Source organism: Ranitomeya variabilis, chromosome 4 (genome assembly GCF_051348905.1).
Source record: "Ranitomeya variabilis isolate aRanVar5 chromosome 4, aRanVar5.hap1, whole genome shotgun sequence".
NCBI lineage: Eukaryota > Metazoa > Chordata > Amphibia > Anura > Dendrobatidae > Ranitomeya > Ranitomeya variabilis.
Genome location: NC_135235.1, coordinates 510,151,545 through 510,169,180, shown reverse-complemented (window position 1 = coordinate 510,169,180; position 17,636 = coordinate 510,151,545). Strand labels below are relative to the sequence as shown.

Sequence of the window (17,636 nt, the reverse complement as noted above, 5' to 3'; positions counted from 1 at the left end):
ACTTTGTGCTTCTGTGTTAGCAGTCGAGTTGGCAGAACTCATCACTATGGAAATGAACCTAGAGATTAAAGATGTTGAGTAGTGATGAGCGAGTGTACTCGTTGCTCGGCTGACCTCCGAGTATTTGTTATTGCTCGGAGATATAGTTTTCATTGCCTCAGTTGCATGATTTACGGCTTCCAGATACGCTGAATAAATGTGAGGAATGCCTGTTTGTTAGGGAATTCCCACATGTCTTCAGCGTATCTGGAAGCCGTAAATCATGCAACTGAGGCGATGAAAACTATATCTCCGAGCAATAACAAATACTCGGAGGTCACCCGAGCAATGAGTACACTCGCTCATCACTAATGTTGAGAACTACACTGACGGCAAGATAGTACTAGAGTACATCCATAATGAAGTGAGACGCTTCTATGTCTACGTTAGCAACAGAGTGCTCAGAATCAAAAGGTCTACCTCACCTGAACAATGGATATACGTGTAACCTTGTTTTATTGATTGTAGATGTGTCAGGAAAGGGTGAAACTGTAAGATGCAGTAACAAGAGCATTTCAGAATATGTAACTGTACAGTGCATAAAATACTGATAGTCTGCAATACACAGTAACATGAGGTAATATACAAGTTGATGATTACCTATTCAATACATCAAATTCACTGTAAGACCACAATGCAACAGGAACAATCCCACAATGCTCTAGGAACTTCCCATAATACAAACTGAACTAGAATGTATACATTAAACCGCAAGCAGATGGTGCTGTTACCTTACAATATAAAAATATAGGAAGGATTAATATACACAGAAGATACAATGTATTTTGTATGAGATACAAAAATGACAAGACTTTTAGACAGCAATTATACTGCTAGGACAGAACACACTTTTAGAGATGATTTTGATCCCAGATTTTGATAGAAAGAATATGTGAACAACACCATAGAATATAATGGGTACATGTTCTTGCTATGAAAAACAAGGACAGAACACATACAGTTGTGGCCAAAAGTATTGACACCCCTGCAATTCTGTCAAATAATACTCAGTTTCTTCCTGAAAATGATTGCAAACACAAATTCTTTGGTATTATCTTCATGTAATTTGTCTTAAATGAAAAAACACAAAGAATTGTCCTAAAGCCAAATTGGATATAATTCCACACCAAACATAAAAAGGGGTGGACAAAAGTATTGGCACTGTTCGAAAAATCTTGTGATGCTTCTCTAATTTGTGTAATTAACAGCACCTGTAACTTACCTGTGGCACCTAACAGGTGTTGGCAATAACTAAATCACACTTGCAGCCAGTTGACATGGATTAATGTTGACTCAACCTCTGTCCTGTGTCCTTGTGTGTACCACATTGAGCATGGAGAAAATAAAGAAGACCAAAGAACTGTCTGAGGACTTGAGAAACCAAATTGTGAGGAAGCATGAGCAATCTCAAGGCTACAAGTCCATCTCCAAAGACCTGAATGTTCCTGTGTCTACCGTACGCAGTGTCATCAAGAAGTTTAAAGCCCATGGCACTGTGGCTAACCTCCCTAGATGTGGACGGAAAAGAAAAATTGACAAGAGATTTCAACGCAAGATTGTGTGGATGTTGGATAAAGAACCTCGACTAACATCCAAACAAGTTCAAGCTGCCCTGCAGTCCGAGGGTACAACAGTGTCAACCCGTACTATCCGTTGGCGTCTGAATGAAAAGGGACTGTATGATAGGAGACCCAGGAAGACCCCACTTCTTACCCCGAGACATAAAAAAGCCAGGCTGGAGTTTGCCAAAACTTACCTGAAAAAGCCTAAAATGTTTTGGAAGAATGTTCTCTGGTCAGACGAGACAAAAGTAGAGCTTTTTGGGCAAAGGCATCAACATAGAGTTTACAGGAGAAAAAAAGAGGCATTCAAAGAAAAGAACACGGTCCCTACAGTCAAAGATGGCGGAGGTTCCCTGATGTTTTGGGGTTGCTTTGCTGCCTCTGGCACTGGACTGCTTGACTGTGTGCATGGCATTATGAAGTCTGAAGAGTACCAACAAATTTTGGAGCATAATGTAGGGCCCAGTGTGAGAAAGCTGGGTCTCCCTCAGAGGTCATGGGTCTTTCAGCAGGACAATGACCCAAAACACACTTCAAAAAGCACTAGAAAATGGTTTGAGAGAAAGCACTGGAGACTTCTAAGGTGGCCAGCAATGAGTCCAGACCTGAATCCCATAGGACACCTGTGGAAAGATCTAAAAATGGCAGTTTGGAGAAGGCACCCTTCAAATATCAGGGACCTGGAGCAGTTTGCCAAAAAAGAATGGTCTAAAATTCCAGCAGAGCATTGTAAGAAACTCATTGATGGTTACTGGAAGCGGTTGGTCGCAGTTATTTAGGCTAAAGGGTGCCAATACTTTTGTCTGGCCCATTTTTGGAGTTTTGTGAGAAATGATCAATGTTTTGCTTTTTGCTTCATTATCTTATGTATTTTTTCCTTTAAGACAAATTAAATGAAGATAATAATAGCAAAGAATTTGTGTTTGCAATCATTTTCAGGAAGAAACTGAGTATTATCTGACAGAATTGCAGGGGTGTCAATACTTTTGGCCACACACGACACCACACAAATATAAGAAAAAATATAACAAACTTTATTTGGTACATTATCACAAAGATATAAAACATAATTAAAATACATGGGCACCCTACCCCCAAAAAACCCCAACATGTACAATATAAGGTAAATAGGATGTTGATGGAGATTTACGAGTTATATAAGTATATAAGCAATCATTGTTAGTACACAGAAAAATATATATACAAAACAACCTCCAAATGCACCTAAGACGGAAAGATATATATCTAAAGCACTAGCAGTAAAGGGGTGAAATACCCTAGAGACCTCTGAGCAATAACACAGCAGGTATAATCCTGCAACCGAAGAATATCGCCAAGACAATGCGCCACAAGTCAGCATAGATATAATGAAATAACAGCCATACCGTAAAGAATATATAGATGGCCAAAGGGCCACAACCTGTGTAAAATAAACAGGAATGGGCCTAAGTATGTATAGAAAAAGTAATGAACTAAGCCATATACCATAAATGAAGAGGGTCAGGCAATGCTGAAATGCTAGGACCAACTTGCCAAGGTACAGTGGAACCACCCGAAGGGGGAAGAGAGATGGAATACTGGGAAGGGTGCCGCTACAACGACCCAACGCGTATCGCCGTAACCCGTACGGCTTCGTCAGGGGAAGCATGTGTCTGAGCTACCAAATTGCCAATATATACCTGAGTGATGTGAATTCCGCTTTTGGGCTCCCTCCGGTGGTTATAAGTAGCATTTTTGTGGGTTCTGCTCTTGGGCTCCCTCCTGTGGTTTTGAGTGGTATGGCTGCTTCTTGGATTTAGCATCAGCAGCTGTTTTCACTGATCGTCTTTTTGGCTCGGCTATATTAGTCTGGCCTTTTCCCTAATTCAATGCCAGTTGTCAATTGTTGAGCTTGGAGTCATGGCTCCCTGAGGATTTCCCTGTCACTCTGACCATTTCAGCAAAGCTAAGTCCTTGCTTGTCTTTTTGCAGTTCACTTGTTGTGGACTTTGTTGTTTAGCACTTTCTATGTTTTGCTTATTTGTCCAGCTTATCAGTAGGTATCTAGTCAGCTAAGCTGGAAGCTCTGGGCAGCAGAGTTTGCCCTCCACACCTTTAGTCAGGTGTGGAGACTTTTGCATTTCTCTGCGGTGGACTTTTTCTAGTTTTTATTACTGACCGCACAGTGTTCTGTCCTGTACTAATTCTTTCTAGCTAGTAGTGGCCTCCTTTGCTAAATCTTGTTTCATACTACGTATGTCATTTCCTTCTCTCACAGTCATTATTTGTGGGGGGCTGTCCTATCCTTTGGGGATTTTCTCTGAGGCAAGATAGCTTTCCTGTTTCTACCTTTAGGGGTAGCTAGATCTCCGGCTGTGACAAGGTGTCTAGGGAGTGACAGGAACATCCCACGGCTACTGCTAGTGTCTGTGTTAAGATTAGGAACTGCGGTCAGTATAGTTACCACCTGCTCAGAGCTAGTCGCATGTCGCTCCTTAATCACCACACCATAACACCTGAGCGGGTGATTGGTATATATAACACCAGTGTGATGGACGAGAGCCTGAAGAGGCGGCATGCGAATACGGAAGTGAGCTGTAATGTGACGCGCCGTAGTGCGCATTTGCACAATGAATCCAAGAGAACCAGCGCCTGCGCAGAAGGGTGGACCCGAAAGCGGTCTGCTGTCCATAGCGCAAAATTGCGCATGGGCAGCATGACCCGCACAAGGGAAGCGCATGCGCGAAGTGGAGTGCAAATGCACAGCCCTCCTAAATGGAGGAAGGCAAATGAACATGGTAGCGCAGGTGCAGCTCCCGGGAGACTAATAAAATAAAAGTGCGTGGAGGAAACAATGAGAGACAAACCATAGACAGAGAACCGTACAACGCTGGGAACAACCAACATGACACATATAGACACAAGGATGGACCAATGGGACATAACAAAAACATGTAAATAGAATCAATATATGTAAATGAACATAACAATCAGACTGAAAAGAAAAACATAGAAAGAAAAAATGAAAAAAGTATATATGTATTCAAATTCCACCTAATAATCAATCAATATGTATAGAGATGTAATAACTAAGGAGAACTATAAGTCACAAAATGCCAGAAAAATTATAATAGTCAAAATTTTATTGAAAAGTATTTTGCATAAAACAATAAAATCATGTACCATAAATAAATTCATGTGATAAATCATAAGTGCATCCAAACTCCGAGATACATAGAACAGGACACTGCTGGGTATACTAAGATATCCGTATAATAAGGTGCAGCTGTATCATTACCATCAGATCTGACCAAAGGTGCATGGGCTGTGGCACTCTAATAATAACAGCATCAGTGCATTTCATGCCCACAGCATTTGTCACAAGCCTGATAACAATCAGGTTACGATGTGCATTGTAAATAGGCTAGACGAAATCTAGCCATAATAGTGCGACAGGTCAGATTACGATGTGCATTGTGAATAAGTTAAACGGAATTACCCATAATAGTGCAGCACGTCCAGTTCTGGTCCCGGAAATTTACCCCAACACGCGTTTCGCGTATAGTGAATCCCGCTTCCTTCTGATGTGGTTATATAGAAATACGTACAAGTGTAAGGACAGTTCACATAATCCAGTATAAAGTTTATTCACATAGGAAAAGTACATACAAGCACACCAAGAATATACTCAACAGCCCCCTATTGATCGTATGTATAAATGGGGTATAAGAAAAAATGAAAAGGTAACAAGGGCCTCAAAAAGGTCTAAGGTGCATTGGTGGTAAAGAATACCAAAAACGACAAAGAATCATAAAAGTTCAGTAGAGGGCCCAGCACAATAACAATATAAAGAAATAAATATATTTAATGGCCATGTCATGGTCAGTAGAGTAAGCACAGGCCAGCCAAACGGTCCCAATGTCACATGAATCCAATTAAATGAATTCGGGATCCATAAGGAAACACCATGACCTAAATATTGAACTTTGTATCCAAGGATGGAGTCATCAAAAGACCATATTGTGATAACAGTCCAAATAAGGTGCAAAAAATGTAAAGCATACAAGTCCATGCCACAATCCAAGTGTATGGAAAAGCAGCACACTTAGAGGAATAATGTAAGACACACTTCCGAATAAAATGTCAAAGACTCAGTATGAGGAAAATTCCAAGGAGCCATATGGTTAATCCAAGGTCCACTTCACTAGTAGTCCAAAAATCCAATGGGAGACAGTAGAAGATAATCCATTTGGAATTACGTGTAGATCCTAGGTACAAAAGACACAAAAAGAGGAATGAGTCTATACGGCCAATCTGTATAGGGATACCGAGAGGGCAGCCTTAACCCAAAAAGCCAGTGAATAGTAACTCCTCATTAAGGCCCATGGGAGTGATGGAACTTAAAACTGAAAATCCAACGGGATTCAGACCATAGGAGTAATTTCCTTGGGCAACCCCCTCTGTTAGATAGAGAAATTTTCTCCAAACCCACCACCCGTGTATCATTGATTTTACCTGAGTGGTGGGCGAGATAATGAGATGCTACCAAAGTAAGTGGTTTACCCTTTGATTGGTCCATTGAAGCCAAGTTGATAGCCGAGAAATACTTTTGTATCCGCCGTCAAAGTTCTTGGGATGTTTGCCCCACATATACCAGTTGGCAGGGACATATTAAGGCATAGATGACACAATTTGACTTGCAATTGATATAGTTCCTCAATCTGTATCTCGTTCCATCCCTAGGATTAATAAAAAAAATCCCTATTGGTACACATATATGGGCAGATGCTACAATTGCCACCTGCAAAGGAGCCCTTCAAAATTATGCCACGATGAAGCCTCACAGTCTGCCGACTGTAGTGGCTCCTAGTAAGAAGGTCCCTAAAATTTGGAGCCCAACTAGCCGTGAGTAGTGGTGATTCACTGACAACTTTGGTTGTCTGAAGGTCTGTAGTCAGAATGTGCCAGTGTCTCTGAAGGCCATTTGGCCATCTATATATTCTTTACGGTATGGTTGTTATTTCATTATATCTGTGCTGACTTGTGGGGCATTGTCTTGGCGATATTCTTCGGTTGCAGGATTATACCTGCTGTGTTATTGCTCAGAGGTCTCTAGGGTATTTCACCCCTTTACTGCTTGTGCTTTAGATATATATCTTTCCGTCTTAGGTGCATTTGGAGGTTGTTTTGTATATATATTTTTCTGTGTACTACAATGATTGCTTATATACTTATATAACTCGTTTATCTCCATCAACATCCTATTTTCCTTATATTGTACATGTTGAGGTTTTTTTGGGGTAGGGTGCCCATGTATTTTAATTATGTTTTATATCTTTGTGATGATGTACCAAATAAAGTTTGTTATATTTTTTCTTATATTTGTATGGTGTAGTGTGCGGGCTATACGGTAGTACTTTCTTCTTCATTTTTTGCTCATATTGTCTCTTACTACCGGCCCTTTTGCACCTCCCTGCTACCATATTAATTATGGTTGTGCGCCTTATCTCTATATAATACTTTTGGCCACAACTGTACATGAAAAGCAGGCACCTGAATGATCTTGAAACATAGTAATAATTTAAGGTGTTTCTGCTATGTCTCCAGTCCTCTGAGCTCATCATAAATCAAGTGAGTAGGATCAGGATCTCTGGCAACTGCAAAGCTCATATGTGTTGCCAGAGATCCTGATCCTACTCACTTGATTTATGATGAGCTCAGAGGACTGGAGACATAGCAGAAACACCTGCTTCTGTGATAAAACAGGCAGGGGATATGTGTTTCCTCACAAAAAGAAGCATACAGTACAGACCTGTCAGGTTTAATAAGTGGGATTTCTTGCCTTATAAATGGGGTTGGGACCATCAGTTGTGTTGAGCAGAAGTCTGGTGGATACACAGCTGATAGTCCTACTGAATAGACTGTTAGAATTTGTATTATGGCAGGAAAAAAGCAGCTAAGTAAAGAAAAACGAGTGGCCATCATTACTTTAAGAAATGAAGGTCAGTCAGTCCAAAAAATTGGGAAAACTTTGAAAGTGTCCCCAAGTGCAGTTGCAAAAACCATCAAGAGCTACAAAGAAACTGGCTCACATGAGGACCGCCCCAGGAAAGGAAGACCAAGAGTCACCTCTGCTTCTGAGGATAAGTTTATCCGAGTCACCAGCCTCAGAAATCGCAGGTTAACAGCAGCTCAGATTAGAGACCAGGTCAATGGCACACAGAGTTCTAGCAGCAGACACATCTCTACAATAACTGTTAAGAGGAGACTTTGTGCAGCAGGCCTTCATGGTAAAACAGCTGCTAGGAAACCACTTCTAAGGACAGGCAACAAGCAGAAGAGACTTGTTTGGGCTAATGAACGCAAGGAATGGACATTAGACTAGTAGAAATCTGTGCTTTGGTCTGATGAGTCCAAATTTGAGATCTTTGGTTCCAAACACCGTGTCTTTGTGCGACGCAGAAAAGGTGAACGGATGGACTCTACATGTCTGGTTCCCACCGTAAAGCATGGAGGAGGAGGTGAGATGGTGTGAGGGTGCTTTGCTGGTGACACTGTTGGGGATTTATTCAAAATTGAAGGCATACTGAACCAGCATGGCTACCAAAGCATCTTGCAGCGTCATGCTATTCCATCCGGTTTGCGTTTAGTTGGACCATCATTTATTTTACAACAGGACAATGACTCCAAACACACCTCCAGGCTGTGTAAGGGCTATTTGACCAAGAAGTAGCGTGATAGGGTGCTACGCCAGATGACCTGGCCTCCACAGTCACCAGACCTGAACCCAATCGAGATGGTTTGGGGTGAGCTGGACCGCAGAGTGAAGGTAAAAGGGCCAACAAGTGCTAAGCATCTCTGGGAACTCCTTCAAGATTGTTGGAAGACCATTCCCGGTGACTACCTCTTGAAGCTCATCAAGAGAGTGCGAAGAGTGTGCAAAGCATTCATCAAAGCAAAAGGTGGCTACTTTAAAGAACCTAGAATATAAGACATATTTTCAGTTGTTTCACACTTTTTTGCTAAGTATATAATTCCACATGTGTTAATTCATAGTTTTGATGCCTTCAGTGTGAATGTTCAATTATCATAGTCATGAAAATACAGAAAAATCTTCAAATGAGAAGGTGTGTCCAAACTTTTGGTCTGTACTGTATGTAACACCTTGCTGTGTCATCTGTGTACTGTCTTATGCTTCCTCCTTTGGTCTAGTGCTGTGGTATGTTCAAACCAGGAATTGGAGCAACTTTGCATGGTCAAACACAGCAAATAACACAGTACATAGTAGGGACATATTTATAAGATTATCTCAGCACGGGGGAAAAAAAATAACACATCCTATTGTGGAACTTGTTATTATTCCAACATCTAATCATAAATAATGTACTTTGTTCATGGGACAACCGCTTTAAGGTTGGAGATTGTTAAAATCAGACCTGCAGCACCATGTATTCTTTCAAATTGCTAATGGTTATAGTTGCTGCATTCTATTACATGCAGTAATCTGGTCCATAAAACGGACTAAACTAATGATATAGACCACATTTCTTGGAGTATTTTCCCCTTGCATTTGGACTTCACTTGAAATGCTGCAGTTTTCTTTTCTGTTCAATTAAACAAAATAATCCATCTCACCCTTTCCAAAATAAACCAGTCAGTGGGAAAGCATGGCACTGCATGGCTTTTTGGGTAGATATGTCCAAGAAAGGTAAAGACTCCAGCTTCCAGAATATACAAAAAACATCAAATCTTATCTAATCCATTAAAAGAAAGTGAATAAGTATACATACTTTTCAAAAGGTTAAAGTAAATGCCAAGACTAAGAATGCTGTAGTATTTTCGTTTTGGGTTTAAACATTGGTGTGGCTAATGGTATCTTTTTGGATGTTATAGCAACATAACGTTGAGTGGAATCACTATGATTCTAAGTTCAATTACTCAACGATTGTCACAAGTCCTTTTGCTGCTATGGAAGATCTTTAGTCCCCATTCTAAACACATCTCCAGCCTGTCCATTAAATTCAAGAGTCAAAATAATAATGTAGAACAGGTGGTCATTAGAGTTGGTTCAAATCGATCCTATTCCATTGGCCTACAGTTATCAGTAGCCAGTGGATGGGAGAGGGAGTACCATCTCTTACCTGGCAACGCTCGTTGTTCATTTTGATTTGTTATCCTGGTGCGATTTCATATATGAGTGCTGCCACAAGCAAGTGCAGGCAGGTACGGCTGATATACAGGCCAGCCAGGCCACGACAGGAGCAGGCTGGTTTAGAGACTGGCATGGCAGGTACAGCTGGTATACAGACTGGCAGAGCAGGTGCTGGAAGGCACAGCTGATATATTGGCAGGCAGGTGCTGGCGGGCATGACTGATATACAGGCAGGTGCTGGCAGGCATGGCTGGAATACAGGGACACAAAGCAAGTATAGGCAGACAGGTACAAGACGGGAACTGGCGGGTACTGGGGACCTGACAACTACCAAGCGTGCAGACAAATAACTTTACACGTTGGTCAGGCACCTCCCAACATGTGGAGGTGCCTTAAATAGTAAGTGTGTCCCATCCATTGGCTGGGGAAACTTTAGGATGTCGCGCGCTATCTCTTTTAAGAATGAGGAAGTGCGCACACACGCATCCTAGTCACAGTTCCTGAAATCTGCGAGCCAAGTGCAGACCCCGGGTAGCAGCCCGGGGAGGAGGTAGTGTGAGACGGTCCCACGGCTGTAAGTGAGCTGTCATCCCTGCTGGGGAGGGAAGAAGCGTGCAGGGACACCAGCGCTACACTGTAGTAATGTTTTCTTCCTTCAACTGACCAAAACCAATTGAAACAATAACATTTGATGTACATCACCAATTTACTTCATTGATATAAAAAAAAGGGTTAAAAAAACAGATTATTGTGGAGTCAAGTGTCTAGTTTAGATCTACTGAAGTTAATTGGGTGCTTAATTTTTTTTTTTTTTTTTACAAAAACCATGTAAGGGCTCATGCATGGGGTCACAAACGGGTTATGTGCCTTATTATAGATGGAGTATGCCACCAGTTTTCGTTGGATTTGTATGAAGTATGACAGAATGAACTTTTGCAGAAAAACTGAAAATACGTGGTGGCACATTAGAGGCTCTGTGTACTTCTATATTCTTACTTTTCTTCTGAAGAGCCTTCACTATACTGAAGATAACAAGGGCCTGTTCACCTTACATAAGCGATATACTTGTAAGTATAATACATAGGAGGAAGGAGAGAGGTTTCAATTATTGCTGCCCAGTTTCCAATTGTAGGTTCCCTAATCGGAAAATTAAAAGGGCAGAGGTCCACCAGTGAGTGAAACCCCAACTAAGTGAAAAATATTTTACTTTGCAGCCTTTTTTTGATAAATCTTCTCATCCAGCTATTCAGTAGCGCCGCTTCAGGGTGTCTTTTCCATAACATAGCACAATATACATCTATGGCAGCCGTGCCATGCACATGGGCCCTCAGGGTACAGTGATGGCCAAAAGTATTCACACCCCTGCAATTCTGTCAGATAATACTCAGTTTCTTCCTGAAAATGATTGCAAACACAAATTCTCTGGTATTATTATCTTCATTTAATTTGTCTTAAATGAAAAAAACACAAAAAGAATTGTTCTAAAGCCAAATTGGATATAATTCCACACCAAACATAAAAAAGGGGGTGGACAAAAGTATTGGCACTGTTCGAAAAATCATGTGATGCTTCTCTAATTTGTGCATAAATATGTGATTCTTCAGAATTTGTTTTAGTCTTTGCCTGATGAAGAGACGTATGTAGTCTCGAAAGCTTGCAATTTGTTACCATCTTTTCAGTTAGCCATTAAAAGGTATCAACCACTGAGGACTCTCAATTCTAAATATTTTTCTCTAATTTGTGTAATTAACAGCACCTGTAACTTACCTGTGGCACCTAACAGGTGTTGGCAATAACTAAATCACACTTGCAGCCAGTTGACATGGATTAATGTTGACTCAACCTCTGTCCTGTGTCCTTGTGTGTACCACATTAAGCATGGAGAAAAGAAAGAAGACCAAAGAACTGTCTGAGGACTTGAGAAACCAAATTGTGAGGAAGCATGAGCAATCTCAAGGCTACAAGTCCATCTCCAAAGACCTGAATGTTCCTGTGTCTACCGTGCGCAGATGTGGACGGAAAAGAAAAATTGACAAGAGATTTCAACGCAAGATTGTGCGGATGTTGGATAAAGAACCTCGACTAACATCCAAACAAGTTCAAGCTGCCCTGCAGTCTGAGGGTACAACAGTGTCAACCCGTACTATCCGTCGGCGTCTGAATGAAAAGGGACTGTATGGTAGGAAACCCAGGAAGACCCCACTTCTTACCCCGAGACAAAAAAAAGCCAGGCTGGAGTTTGCCAAAACTTACCTGAAAAAGCCTAAAACATTTTGCAAGAATGTTCTCTGGTCAGATGAGACAAAAGTAGAGCTTTTAGGGCAAAGGCAACAACATAGAGTTTACAGGAGAAAAAAAAAGGCATTCAAAGAAAAGAACACGGTCCCTACAGTCAAACATGGCGGATGTTCCCTGATGTTTTGGGGTTGCTTTGCTGCCTCCGGCACTGGACTGCTTGACCGTGTGCTTGGCATTATGAAGTCTGAAGACTACCAACAAATTTTGCAGCATAATGTAGGGCCCAGTGTGAGAAAGCTGGATCTCCTTCAGAGGTCATGGGTCTTCCAGCAGGACAATGACCCAAAGCACACTTCAAAAAGCACTAGAAAATGGTTTGAGAGAAAGCACTGGAGACTTCTAAGGTGGCCAGCAATGAGTCCAGACCTGAATCCCATAGAACACCTGTGGAGAGATCTAAAAATGGCAGTTTGGAGAAGGCACCCTTCAAATATCAGGGACCTAGAGCAGTTTGCCAAAGAAGAATGGTCTAAAATTCCAGCAGAGCATTGTAAGAAACTCATTGATGGTTACCGGAAGCGATTGGTCGCAGTTATTTTGGCTAAAGGTTGTGCAACCAAGTATTAGGCTAAGGGTGCCAATACTTTTGTCTGGCCCATTTTTGGAGTTTTGTGTGAAATGATCAATGTTTTGCTTTTTGCTTCATCTCTTTTGTGTTTTTTCATTTAAGACAAATTAAATGAAGATAATAATACCAAAGAATTTGTGTTTGCAATCATTTTCGGGAAGAAACTGAGTATTATCTGACAGAATTGCAGGGGTGTGAATACTTTTGGCCATGACTGTATGTCCTCATGCAATGGATGGACACTTTCTTGTCGATATGTCATAAGCCTCCCAAATAAGAGGATTAATTCAAAAGTTGCTTTGCCCAAACGACTCACTTTGTTCTCTTCTGCTTACAGGTCGGGTGTTTGTCCACTGCCGGGAGGGTTACAGCCGTTCACCTACGTTGGTCATAGCTTACCTCATGCTGCGTCACAAGATGGATGTAAAAACCGCAGTTGCCACAGTGCGGCAAAAAAGGGAGATTGGCCCCAACGATGGTTTCCTGAAGCAGCTTTGTCAGCTCAATGAAAAACTGGTGTCGGAGGGCAAAATCAAGTGTTGATTATAGCAAATAGCTACAAGTACAATGTGTTCCCACAGCAGGGATTTCAACATGGAACCATCCTCTAAACTATGTGTAGGCAGCCATTTCTGTTACTTTTCTGTTAGTTTGGAAACCGTTGTTGTGAGCCATGAGGCACATGTACATCTCACAGCTCATGGTGTTACTAATGTCTGGTGCGCTAATTGGGTACTTTTTTGGGTTATCAAATGGATGCCTTCACTGAGCGTAGGAGGTGGGTTCCCTTCAAAAAGCAGGAAGGGATCTCCCAATGGTTCAGTGTTGTCCTGACGTAGTTGAGTTGCCAAATATTTTTGGCTTTACTTTTTTAGAGTTTAAAGGAACCATTTTAATTTGGTTTATTTTTTAAATTGTGATATTTGCTATAACCGAAAATGTATACAAACCACCCCTATGCCTGAGGGGTGACCCATCTTCTCACTGTGTCATTGTGATCAGCATGGCTCATTGCCTTCCATTATTGATTTTGCTCACTGTCATTTATCAAGCTAAACCTTTCCTGTTTTTCTAGTAAAGTTTTGCTATGATGTTTTTGGGTCTATGTATCAAAACAGTTTATAATGTTCTGTTTCAGATGTATATTAAAGCTGCTTTAACGTGTAAAAAAATACATGTATGCAGTGTATCAGTGCTTAAAGCTACAGGTCACTTGCAGTCATTTTTGCCATAGAAACAGCAAAGCTCTAACTGTTTGGCCATATTTTACGTCAGCTACTATAGCACACGGAGGGAGATTACAACTCTACATGTCAGGGTGATCACAAAAAATAGTCTTCTATCGCTGGTATGATTTTCTTAAAATAGTTTTCAGTGTTTGTTTTATGGGTGTACATGTATTATCTCTTTATTTTACTTTTTGAATATAAAATACTATATTATATGTTAAAACATACAGTGAAATCCTGTGCAAAAGTTTTTTATTTTAGTTTTTAAGAGCTTTCTCCATACAATTAATAAATTACACACCCCATGAAAGGAACATTCACACTTCCCAATAATCATCATCATTCACTAATTTTTGAGCAATTGTAAGAATTGGAGCTTTTTGGGAAGTATATAACACATTGTGCTATACCAGTGAATGGATACTGTCACCGCACAGTAATTGAGTAACACCACCATACCATAACTAAATAACACCACCATTCCATAACTAAATAACACCACCATAGCATAATAACATTGTCATCATACATTAAGTTAATAACACCACCAAACCATAACTAATTAACACTGCCCTGTCATAACTAAATAACACATACCACAACTAAATAACACCGCTATATCAAAACTAAATAGCACCATTATACCATTATTAAGTAACACCGCCATGCCATAATTAAAACTGCCATACCATAATTAAATAAGTCATACCATAACTAAATAACACTGCCATACCTTAACTAAATAACACGGTAATGCCATAACTAAAAAACACCGTCATATTGTAAGTAAATAATACCACTATACCATATCTGGATATCCATAACGTTGATGAATTAAAAAAAAAATACTACAGGAATACTAAATCTAGAACCACACAAAAACTGAAACCAGTGATAGTTTTGTAGTCTTATACTGATACTTATCAGACAGTTAAGACAGAACAAAGCATTAAATCCAGTGACTCACAGCCAATACCTGATTGCAGTAATTCACTTTAATCATTTTCTCCATTAGGCAGAAGCCATCAAGACAGCTTCTTGTCTCTGCACAGTTTGTAATACAGACATTTTGGCTCCATGTTTCCCAGCACATCCTCACCCTTGTCACAAGCTTGACGTTTTGCTACCTCTTTTAATCTCGCCATCTAGATGCTACACCTATTAAAGTGTCTACTGTGCTCATCAGTACCACAAATACTATACTAGAGAATTAATACTGCTATAACTACAGTACCCTCCAAACCAGTAGTGCTTCCAAAAATTATAGGGTCTTTCAGATTATAGAGCACATTCACGTAGTGCCCCTCTAAAAGTGCCTCATAGTAAAACGTTCCATACAATGCCCCCAAAGTGTTCCATAGTAAATAGCACTATAATACATTCTAAGTAGCGTAGTGTTTACCTTAGTGCCTAATATGAAGGTAAGCTATATATTTAGCGCCCTATATTAAATTATGCCCAGAAAAGTGCCCTATGTAAAGTTATGTCCCATGATTAAGCTTCCCTAAATAAAATCCTGGCTTTCTTTATTGCCTTGTGTAAATGTTTGTGCCCCTCCTCCCACACATCCAACTACACGCCCGCTTCCCCCTCACCCCCCAAACAGTGCACAAAATAAAAATTATAGCCCCCACACCACTCTAAAGCCTCATATAAAATTGTTCTCTCACTATGATATTGACCAATACTCACTTACTATTTTTGTTCTTGAGAAGAGTCCACCGTCGTCTGCTCTTCAGCACTGATGGTTCTGTTGCAACATCACACTGACAGGCAGACTACTGTCATTGGCCGGCAAGTGTGTACCAGGCAGCGGCACTGTGTGCACTGTAGGATGAGAAAAGAATGGAGTTGTTCCCTGCTCTCACACCGACTACTCCACATGGCCCACTCACATTTACTGCTCCCTATGAGTCACCCCCTATGTCTGCTCCACATGGCCCCCTCACATTTACTGCTCCCTATGAGTCACCCTCTGTCTGCTCCACATGGCCCATTCACATTTACTGCTTCCTATGAGTCACCCTCTGTCTGCTCCACATGGCCCACTCACATTTACTGCTCCCTATGAGTCACCCCCTATGTCTACTCCACATGGCCCACTCACATTTACTGCTCCCTATGAGTCACCCTCTATGTCTGCTCCGCATGGCCCACTCACATTTACTGCTCCCTATGAGTCACCCTCTGTCTGCTCCACATGGCCCATTCACATTTACTGCTCCCTATGAGTCACCCTCTGTCTGCTCCACATGGCCCACTCACATTTACTGCTCCCTATGAGTCACCCTCTGTCTGCTCCACATGGCCTGCTCACATTTACTGCTCCCTGAGTCACCCTCTATGTCTGCTCCACATGGCCCGCTCACATTTACTGCTCCCTATGAGTCACCCTCTATGTCTGCTCCACATGGCCCACTCACATTTACTGCTCCCTATGAGTCACCCCCTATGTCTGCTCCACATGGCCCACTCACATTTACTGCTCCCTATGAGTCACCCTCTGTCTGCTCCACATGGCCCACTCACATTTACTGCTCCCTATGAGTCACCCCCTATGTCTACTCCACATGGCCCACTCACATTTACTGCTCCCTATGAGTCACCCTCTGTCTGCTCCACATGGCCCATTCACATTTACTGCTCCCTATGAGTCACCCTCTGTCTGCTCCACATGGCCCACTCACATTTACTGCTCCCTATGAGTCACCCCCTATGTCTGCTCCACATGGCCCATCACATTTACTGCTCCCTATGAGTCACCCTCTGTCTGCTCCACATGGCCCACTCACATTTACTGCTCCCTATGAGTCACCCCCTATGTCTACTCCACATGGCCCACTCACATTTACTGCTCCCTATGAGTCACCCTCTGTCTGCTCCACATGGCCCATTCACATTTACTGCTCCCTATGAGTCACCCTCTGTCTGCTCCACATGGCCCGCTCACATTTACTGCTCCCTGAGTCACCCTCTATGTCTGCTCCACATGGCCCACTCACATTTACTGCTCCCTATGAGTCACCCCCTATGTCTGCTCCACATGGCCCACTCACATTTACTGCTCCCTGAGTCACCCTCTATGTCTGCTCCACATGGCCCACTCACATTTACTGCTCCCTATGAGTCACCCCCTATGTCTGCTCCACATGGCCCACTCACATTTACTGCTCCCTATGAGTCACCCCCTATGTCTGCTCCACATGGCCCATCACATTTACTGCTCCCTATGAGTCACCCTCTATGTCTGCTCCACATGGCCCACTCACATTTACTGCTCCCTATGAGTCACCCCCTATGTCTGCTCCACATGGCCCACTCACATTTACTGCTCCCTATGAGTCACCCTCTGTCTGCTCCACATGGCCCACTCACATTTACTGCTCCCTATGAGTCACCCCCTATGTCTACTCCACATGGCCCACTCACATTTACTGCTCCCTATGAGTCACCCTCTGTCTGCTCCACATGGCCCATTCACATTTACTGCTCCCTATGAGTCACCCTCTGTCTGCTCCACATGGCCCACTCACATTTACTGCTCCCTATGAGTCACCCTCTGTCTGCTCCACATGGCCCGCTCACATTTACTGCTCCCTGAGTCACCCTCTATGTCTGCTCCACATGGCCCACTCACATTTACTGCTCCCTATGAGTCACCCCCTATGTCTGCTCCACATGGCCCACTCACATTTACTGCTCCCTATGAGTCACCCTCTATGTCTGCTCCACATGGCCCGCTCACATTTACTACTCCCTGAGTCACCCTCTATGTCTGCTCCACATGGCCCGCTCACATTTACTGTTCC

The 17,636-nt window shown here is 42.1% G+C and overlaps 1 protein-coding gene across 2 annotated transcripts in view; it reads left to right on the top strand.

Moving 5' to 3' along the window:
• The window catches only part of DUSP3 (dual specificity phosphatase 3), a 105,707-nt gene extending 89,156 nt beyond the window's left edge, over window positions 1-16,551 (top strand). Inside the window, exon 3 of one of the 2 annotated variants that reach the window (XM_077252088.1) lies at window positions 12,936-16,551. In XM_077252088.1, the coding sequence (XP_077108203.1) occupies window positions 12,936-13,141 (206 nt within the window). In that variant the 3' untranslated portion in view covers window positions 13,142-16,551. The remainder of the gene's footprint in view (window positions 1-12,935) is intronic. The other variant, XM_077252087.1, reaches the window with a different exon arrangement.
• Window positions 16,552-17,636: the final 1,085 nt, after the last annotated feature.